Source organism: Carcharhinus amblyrhynchos, chromosome 35 (genome assembly GCF_965287045.1).
Source record: "Carcharhinus amblyrhynchos chromosome 35, sCarAmb.v2.hapA, whole genome shotgun sequence".
NCBI lineage: Eukaryota > Metazoa > Chordata > Chondrichthyes > Carcharhiniformes > Carcharhinidae > Carcharhinus > Carcharhinus amblyrhynchos.
This window is the reverse complement of record NC_137358.1, coordinates 15,753,654-15,763,451: the sequence shown is the minus strand read 5'-3', so window position 1 is coordinate 15,763,451 and position 9,798 is coordinate 15,753,654. Positions and strand designations below refer to the sequence as shown.

The following is a 9,798-nucleotide window of genomic DNA, read 5'->3' as shown; positions in this document are numbered from 1 at the left end:
GTCACTCGCTCATTGAGGGTCATTGTCTGAGGGTTATTCACTGTGTGAGTTCATCCTGTGTCTGAGGGTCACTATTTCAGTGTTACTGTCTATGGTCATTCTGGGGGTGACTTAATCTGGGGTTCCTTCAGGGGTTACGCTCTATGGTCATTCTCACTGTCTGGTGGTCACAATGTTTGCAGGTTATTTACAGATCACGGCGGGGGGGGCGGGGGAGTCATTCTCGTGAGGAAGGGTTACTCTCACTGGGGAATCACTGTCTGGGAGGGTGATGTCAAGCTTGCTCTCTTGTCAGGGGTTCTGCAATGGGAGGGTAGTTCCTACTGTCTGGGAGATGTCACTCTTGTAGAGGGAGGGGGAGTGGCTCAACTTTGGCTGAAAATCAGACACTATAAAAGAAAAAGATTGTATTCAAGAATACTTTATTATCAGTTTAGAAATCTCTATGCATAAAGAATCCTGACATGTAGCTTTCCTTTAGATGCCGCTCTGTTTCAGGCAGTTGGCCACTTCGTAGACCTTATTGCTGATCGTTCCGCTGGGAACCCCCTCTTTGCCCATCACAAACACCATGGTCTTGATGGTTTTGCCGATGCAGATGGGCTGGCCTTTACCGCCCTTCATCCTCACGTCCATCAGTCCGATATCGTTCACCATGAGGTTGTCCCGCATGACGGAACATTTCTCCCCCCCGATGGTGATGCCAGTTTGTAAGAAAGCCTTGCGGTCCTGTCCGATCAACAGGCTGACCTCCTGCGGGGAGATGGCGGCCAGTATACCGCCCGGCTTGGAAGCCCAGACGGACTTGTTGTCAGCGTGGCCCACAATGGCAGCATCTTCCACCTTCTCATCCTTCAGGATAGTGTTGATGTAGCTATTCCAGTCTGACATCTTCCCTTTGGATCTAAGGTTGGTTTCAAACACAAACTCTCCTTAATGATGTCTCATTGATGTGAAAGTACTTATAGGCAACAACTTTGTAAAGCAATGCATCATTGTGAGGTCAAAATGGCAGTATTTGTGACATTGTAAAGGTCCCTTTATGAGACTAAATGGACCAATGCATTAATTAGCAAAGAAATAAGATGTGTAATATTAAAACTAATTGCATCTCAGTATTAATGAATGACCAGCTAGTCTTTAAATTATGTGAGTATTTGAGGGATAAAAATAAAATCAATAAATCAAAAATGACAGGTCCTCGTGGGACACTTGGAACAATAAATCAACACTTCGAAGGAGACTTATCTAGCTAAACCAAAATATCATTTCCAGGGGTGAGGATGCCCCCTTCACCAGAGACCAAAATTTCTGGCGTCGCTGGCTGATGTGGAGATGCCGGCATTGGACTGAGATAAACACAGTAAGAAGTCTCACAACACCAGGTTAAAGTCCAATAGGTTTATCTGGTAGCAAAAGCCACTAGTTTTCGGAGCGCTGCTCCTTCATCAGTGGGATTTCTATTCTCAAACAGGGCATATACAAAGAACAAAGAACAACCCAGCACGGGAAACAGGCCCTTCAGCCCAACGAGCCCGCGCCGCCGCATCGCCCTACACCTATTCTACCCTGCGTGTCTACGAATAGAACCCCTGACTTAGCCAGATTCAGGGGAGAATAGTGTCAATTTGGTAAAACCAATCAGCCTAAGAGCACATCTTTGGGGTGTGGGAGGAAACCGGAGCGCCCGGAGGAAACCCACGCAACCACAGGGAGAATGCACAAACTCCCACAGACACCGGCCCAAATCCACGTATCTGCACAGCTAGCAGTGATAGTCACCGAGCTGTTGCGGCGCCCGTCTACCGGTCCAGGATCAAGCACACACACCGACACGAAGTACTAGGCCACTCCCGGAACCTCCAAGAGCAGCCCACGCACGACCCACCGTGTGCATGCCCCTCGTTTGACAACGAGGTGGACCTCCGCCTGCGGAATAAAAAGACAAAAACGTTAATCTCACAAGTCTGCTTTTCCAGTGTCTCCTGAGGTTCTAACCCTTATTTAATAGCCCCTACCATAACCCTCCATCCTCGTTTCACTCATGTGTCTATCTAACTGAACCTTAAAGGAGTCCAACGTTCCTGCCTCCACCACCCTACTCGGTAGCGCGTTCCATACCCCCACAACTCTCTGCGTAAAGAACCTTCCTCTCATATCCAAATTATACCTCTCCCCCCTCACCCTTAAATCATGTCCTCTCGTATTTGTACCCAATCTAGGGAGCAATCTCTCACTATTGACTCTATCTATTCCCTTCAGTATCTTATATACCTCTATCATGTCCCCCCTCAATCTCCGTCTTTCCAAGGAGAACAGTCCCAGTTTCTCCAACCTTTCCTCGTAACCCAGCCCCTCCATGCCAGGCAACATCCTGGTAAACCTCCTCTGCACCCTTTCCAGAGACTCCACGTCCTTCCGGTAGTAAGGTGACCAGAACTGGACGCAGTGCTCCAAATGCGGTCTAACCAACGTTCTATACAACTGAAGCATTAGACAGCAGCTTTTAAACTCTATACCCCTTCCTATAAAGGCTAGCATTCCATAAGCCTTCCTAACAACGTTCTCCACTTGTGTCGCAACCTTCATGGATTTGTGAACCTGCACTCCCAGGTCCCTCTGTATTTCTATACTCCTAATCTGTCTACCTTTAATCACATAGCTCCTCTCTGCATTATTCCTTCCAAAATGCATCACCTCGCATTTGTCAGGATTAAATTCCATCTGCCACCTATCTGCCCAATGTACCAACCTATCTATATTCTGTTGTATCACCTGACAATCCACTTCGGTACCTGCCAACCCTGCCATCTTGGTGTCATCAGCAAACTTGCTGATCACACCACCTACGCTCTCTTCCAAGTCATTTATGTAGACTACAAAGAGGAGAGGTCCCAGTACTGAGCCCTGCGGCACACCACTGGTCACTGGCCTCCAGCCCGACAAAGTCCCCTCCACAACTACCCTCTGTCTCCTATTACCCAGCCAGTTCTCAATCCACCTAGCTACCTGACCTCGTATCCCATGCGCCTTAACCTTTTCTACCAGCCTACCATGAGGGACTTTGTCAAACGCCTTACTGAAATCCATATAGATAACATCAACGGCTCTCCCATCGTCAACCGTTTTTGTCACCTCCTCAAAGAATTCCACCAGATTCGTAAGGCAAGACCTCCCTCTAACAAAGCCATGTTGCGTATCCCTAATCAGATCGCAACGCTCCAAATGCTCATACATCCTACTCCTAAGTATTTTTTCCATTAATTTCCCTACCACTGATGTCAAACTCACCGGCCTATAATTCCCAGGGTTATCCCTACTACCTTTTTTGAACAACGGGACCACATTTGCCACCCTCCAGTCCTCTGGGACCTCACCTGTGTCCAAAGAAGAGACAAAGATTTGCGCCAGAGGCCCAGCAATTTCATCTTTCACCTCCCTAAGCAGCCTGGGATAAATACCATCAGGCCCCGGAGCTTTATCTGTCCTTACGCTACCTAAAAGCCCTAGCACTTCCTCCCTCGTAATAGATATTTCCTGCAGCTGATCCTCAGCTCCCTCTAACAGACCGCACGATTCCGAACCCCTCTCCTTCATGAATACCGACGCAAAGTATTCATTCAGGAGCTCCCCCATTCCCTCCGACTCAATACATATCTCCCCTCCTTTGTCCCTAAGAGGACCAATTTTCCCTCTAACTACTCTCTTGCTCCTAATATAGGAATAAAATGCCTTTGGATTTTCCTTAATCCTACCAGCCAAAGCCATTTCATGCCCTCTCTTCGCCCTTCTAGTTCCCCTTTTTAGCTCCCTCCTACTCTCTCTATATTCCTCCAGTGCACTCTCTGTACCCAGTCGTTTCGACCTAACATACACCTCCCTCTTCTTCCTTACCAAGTCTTCAATACCCCCTGTAATCCACGGCTCTCTAATCCCACCTTTCCCATCCTTCCGATTAACCGGAACATACCTCCTCTGCAACCATTTCATTTTGCCCTTAAAAGCCTCCCACTTGCCAACCATGGACTTGCCAGCTAATAGTCCCTCCCAATCAGTGTCCTGCAGCTCCCTCCTAATCCTGCTATAGTTCGCCTTTCCCCAGTTCAGCACACTCCCGTTCGGCCAGCACTCGTCCCTTTCCATTTTTATCCTAAAGTAGACGGACTTGTGGTCACTGTTCGCCACATGTTCGCCTACCTCTACCTCACCCACCTGCCCTGGCTCATTACCCAACACTAAATCCAGTATAGCCCCTCCCCTAGTCGGACTGGTTACATACTGCTCTAGAGACCCTTCCAAAACACATTTCACAAACTCCTCTCCCTCCGTACCCCCAGCTCTAGGCCCCCTCCAATTCACTCCAGGAAGATTAAAGTCACTCACTACAACCACTCTATTCTTCCTGCACCTGTCCAAAATGCCCCTGCAAATGCCTTCCTCCACTGACCTCGGGCTGTTGGGTGGCCTATAGAATACCCCTAGCAACGTAATCTCTCCCTTTTTATTCCTCAACTCCACCCACAGTGACTCAATCCCTATCTCTTCCATATTGTCCTTCCTCTGTACTATGATGTTTTCCTTTACTAACAGTGCCACCCCTCCACCTCTCTTCAACCCTCCTCTGTCACACCTAAAACACTTGTACCCAGAAACATTCAGCTGCCAGTCCTGCCCTTCCCGTAACCACATCTCTGTTACAGCCACCACATCTAACTTCCTCACAAACAGTCCTGCTCTTCCCGTAACCACATCTCCGTTACAGCAACCACATCTAACTTCCTCACAAACATCAAGGCCCTAAGCTCATCCGTTTTCCCTGCCACACTCCTAGCATTGAAACAGATACAGTTCAACCCACAAGTGTCCCTCGGAACCTCCTTCTCCCTGATACTTCTCCTTTCACCCGACTCTCTCCCAGCCACCTCCCCACCCCCCCTCCATATTAGTTTAAACCCTTCGTAAACACCCTAGCTAACCTCCCCGCTAAGACATTAGTTCCCCTCCCGTTCAAATTCTCCCCACCCTTCCTGTACAATTGCCCTTCTCTCCTAAACACCTCCCAGTGATCCACAAAAGTAAAGCCCTCTACCCTACACCAATCCCTCAACCATGCATTCAGCTGCATGATCTCGTCATTCTTTGCCCTGCTGGTACCGGGCAGCAACCCAGAGAGTGCCACCCTGGAGGTCCTGCTCTTTAGTTTAGCCCCCAACTCCCTAAATTGCCAACGGACGTCTCCCCTACTCCTCCTTCCTATGTCCCCCTCCCCTACGTGTACTATGACCTCAGCCTGTGCCCCCCCCGCTTTCAAAATTCCCTCTACCCTTTCCGTTACATCCTTTACCCCTGCTCCAGGGAGGCAGACCACCATCCTGGAGTCACGCCTCTGTCCACAGAACCTCCTATCGATACCTCTGACCCTCCCGTCCCCTACCACTATCACCTTGCCAGCCCCCTTCTGTCCCTCTAAGTCAGTCTCCTCCTCCTGCCTATCTTTCTGTGCCCCTGTCGACGAACCATGGGGGGCCTCCGGGGAGGCTAGGGGACCCTGACTGCTCTTCTTCTTCCTCTTTCCCCTCCTAACAGTCGTCCATCCTCCCTTCTCTTCAGCCCTTGGGACCTCCTCCTGCTCATGGTTCCCAGCCATTATCTCCTCGTTCTCCCTGACTAGAAACGCATCTTCCAGTCGCCCCTCGAGTTGCCTGACCCGGGCCCTCAATCGCTGCAGTTCCAAACATTTACTGCAGATGTGGACCTTGGGGACACGGGACACCACCAGGAACTCCCACATGTGGCACCTGACGCAACTTACATTCCTCCCTATATTCCCTGCCATGTCCCAACCTCCTGTAAGTGCCCAAAGGTAGAATGTGCAACGCCCCTTCTCTAAGCCTACTCTCCCCTAAGCCCAGCGAGCCAAAGCCCTTCTCACTCAGTTCCCACTCACTCCGCTGCCCGCTCCCGACGCTGCCCGCTCTATGCTGCTACCCCTTTTTTATACCCCCCGCTCCCCCTTAACGACAATCCCCTCGCCTAACTTCCAGTACAGAAGTAAACTACACTCTAACAAGCCCCAAGAACCGGAAGTACAGAAAATAAGCGGTTTTCGATTCAAATCAGTCACTCACCACAGCCACCAGGTTCAATACTCCGGAGAACAATGAGGTGGGTCCCCGGGTGAGCATCCGATTTATACCCCCCGCTCCCCCTTAACGACTATCCCCTTGCCTAACTTCCGGTACAGAAGTAAACTACACTCCGACAAGTCCCGAGAACCGGAAGCACAGAAAAAAAGCAGTTTTCACTTCAAATCAGTCACTCACCACAGCCACAGCCACCAGGTTCAATACTCCGGAGAACAAAGAAGACACAATTTACAGAATAATGGTTGGAATGCGAGTCTTTACGGGTAATCAAGTCTTAAAGGTTCGGACAATGTGAGTGGAGAGAGCTGGGTTTGTTCCCCATGCGTAACTGCCCTCTATTTCAGAGGGAATTTAAGAGTCAACTGCATTGCTGCGGATCTGGAGTCACATGTAGGCCAAACCAGATAAGGACGGCAGATTTCCTTCCCTAAAGGGACATTAGTGAACCAGATGGGTTTTTACATCAATGGTTTCATAAGGCTTTGTCTAGTCCTGTTAGAAATGTATAGGTTTCTATGAGACTCTATCCTCCCCCATTCTTCTGAACTCCAGCGAATACAATCCTAACCAATTCAATCTCTCCTCATACATCAGTTCTGGCATCCCTGGAATACTGTAGGTGCCATAGTCTCAATCAACAACAGAAAATGCTGGAAAATCTCAGCAGGTCTGATAGTATCTGTTGGGAGAGAATAGAGTCAACATTTTGAGTCTGGATGGCCCTTCATCAGAGACAATGGTTTCATGCTCAACATTAGACTTTTAATTCTAGATTTTAATTTAAGTCAATTTTCACCATCTTCCACACTGGGAATCGAACGTGGTTTTGGATCTTACACTGGGTCTCGGGATTACTTGTCCCATGATAATACCACTACCTCCCTAACATACTGATGAAAATACTGATTTGTAGCCACAACACTCGTGCCATCGGGACCATCCTTCTGCATCTACCTTGTCTAGTCCTGTTAGAAATGTATAGGTTTCTATGAGACTCCATCCTCCCCCGTTCTTCTGAACTCCAGCGAATACAATCCTAACCAACTCGATCTCTCCTCATACATCAGTTCTGGCATCTCTGGAATCAGTCTGGTAAATCTTTGCTTTTATCAAAATAAGCTTTATTCACAACAGTTTAAATTTGATTTATTATTGTCACAAGTATTAGTATACAGTGAAAAGTATTGTTTCTTACATGCTATACAAAGTATACCGTTCATAGAGGAGGAAACGAGAGATTGCAGCAGTGTTACAGTCATCGCTAGGATGTAGAGAAAAATCAACTTAATGCAAGGTAAGTCTAGTCAAAAGTCTGACAGCAGCAGGGAAGAAGCTGTTAGGTTGGTACATGACCTCAGACTTTTGTATCTTTTCCCGACCGAAGAAGGTGGAAGAGAGAATGTCCGGGGTGCATGGGGTCCTTAATTACGTTGGCTGCTTTGCCAAGGCAGCAGGAAGTGTAGAGAGAGTCAATGGATGGGAGGCTGGTTTGTGTGATGGATTGGGCTATATTCATCACCTTTTGTAGTTCCTTGCAGTCTTGGGCAGAGCAGAAGCCCATACCAAGCTGTGATACAACCAGAGAGAATGCTTTCTATGGTCCATCTGTAAAATTTGGTGAGAGTCGTAGCTGACATCTAAATGTCCTTAGTCTTCTGAGAAAGTAGAGGCGTTGGTGCGCTTTCTTAACTATAGTGTCAGCATGGGGGGGACCAGGACAGGTTGTTGGTGATTTGGACACCTAAAAACATGAAGATCTCGACCCTTTCTACTTCGTCCTTGTTGATGTAGTTCAAAATATAGCTCAAAAAAACAAAGCGGTTAACTCTTAACTGTTGAATAATCTTTAAACATGAAAAAAGATTCTAATTTCTAACTTCAGTTCCAAGTAAGCAACAGTCTTTCTATAGACTTAAATATCACTTTAAATATAGTTAGCAAAGCCAAGAATACTTGCATTAAATTAGTGTAGCAAGTCCTGAAGCTGCAAAAACTTTGCAGAGAGAGAGAGAGAGAGAGCAGACCTCTTCTTTAGACAGCTCTAATCAGCAAATAACTCTAAACTGAAACATAAAGTGTATTCCTGCTACAAACCTAGTTCCTCCCATTTCTAGTATTACATGACTCTGTATACCTAAACACACATTCCATTTCTTTATTCAAAAATAAACTGATGGGAAATCTCAATTTGTACACAACATATCCATTCTGCTAAATAAACACCACATGGTTAAAATGAGTAATTATCCTGCCAGGCTCGAAGGGCCAGATGGCCTACTCCTGCTCCTATTTCTTATGTTCTTATGTTCTTTCCAGCATCTGAGCTGTATGTTTCCCAGACACACCGACTGCCTATTTAAAAAAAATACAACTTTAAAACCTTCTGCAGAAACATGAAATATATCAATATATTACAGGTCCCGACACTAATCCCTCTGGTACTCCACTAGTTGCAGTTGTAAGTGACCCATTTATCCCGAATCTGTTTCCTTTAGTTAGCCAGTCCATTATCTATGCGAATATATCACCTCCAACACCTCTCATCTTGTTCAGTAAACTTTTATGTGGCATCACATCAAATGCCTTCTGGAACCTCAATACACTATATCTAGTGTTATCCCTCTATCCGCTTAGAATCATAGAACCCTACTGTACAGAAAGAGGCCCTTCGGCCCATCAAGTCTGCACCGAACACAATCCCACCCAGGCCCTACCCCCATATTCCTACATATTGTACTCACTAATCCCTTAAGCTACACATCCCTGGACACTAAGGCGCAATTTCTTAGCTTGGCCAATCAACCTAACCCGCACATATTTGGACTGTGGGATGAAACCGCAGTACCCAGAGGAAACCCACACAGACACGAGGAGAATGTGCAAACTCCACACAGACAGTGACCCGAGCTGGGAATCGAACCCAGGACCCTGGAGCTGTGAAGCAGCAGTGCTAACCACTGTGCTACCGTGCCACCCTTGTTACATCCTCAGAAAAGTCTAATGAATTTATCATGGCTTTCCTTTCACAAAATCATATTGCATGATTGTGTTATAATTTTCTAAATATCCTGCTACTACATTCCTTAACAGATTTGAACATTTTCCTCATGACAGAGGTTAGGCTAACTGGCCTCACTCTGTCTTCCTTCGCTCATGGACAGAGGTCGTTTATGTGACCTCCAAATCATGGATCTTCTCAGTGTTACAGACTGGGTGGGGAATTAATTTAACCACCTCTGATTTCTACCCATCCATTAACATAAAAGAGACATGGTGACATAGTGGTTAGCACTGCTGCCCCACAACACCAAGAACCCAGGTTTGATTCCAGCCTTGGGTCACTGTCTATGCAGAGTTTGCACATTCTCCCAGTGCCTCCGTGGGTTTCCTCCGACCATCCAAAAGAAATGCTGGTTAAGTGCATTGGGCATGGTAAACTGTCCCTTAGTGTCCAAAGATGTGCTGGTAGGGAGTATTGGCTATGCTAAATTTTCCCTCAGTGTACCCAAACAAGTGTTAGAACATGGAGATTAGGAGATGTTCACAGTGACTGCACTGCAGTGCTAAATTGCCCCTTAGTGTCGGGAGATAAGCCGGTTAAGTACATGGGCTTATGGGAATAGGGCCTAGTGTGTAGGTTTGATGGGTTAAA

General features: G+C 47.1%; 1 protein-coding gene across 1 annotated transcript; it reads right to left on the bottom strand.

The window, feature by feature from the left end:
• Positions 1-477: 477 nt before the first annotated feature.
• On the bottom strand, positions 478-6,217 carry LOC145361728 (profilin-3-like). Its single transcript, XM_080217653.1, has 2 exons — positions 6,129-6,217; positions 478-904 (listed from the first exon to the last, which is right to left on the bottom strand). Exon 2 carries the CDS (start codon positions 889-891, stop codon positions 478-480), a length of 414 nt encoding a protein of 137 aa, XP_080073779.1. The 5' UTR covers positions 892-904; positions 6,129-6,217.
• Between the last annotated feature and the right edge of the window lie 3,581 nt (positions 6,218-9,798).

Bases quoted from the DNA above. Each gene is read 5' to 3' on its own strand.
- LOC145361728 (XM_080217653.1), bottom strand. From the start codon at position 891: ATGTCAGACTGGAATAGCTACATCAACACTATCCTGAAGGATGAGAAG.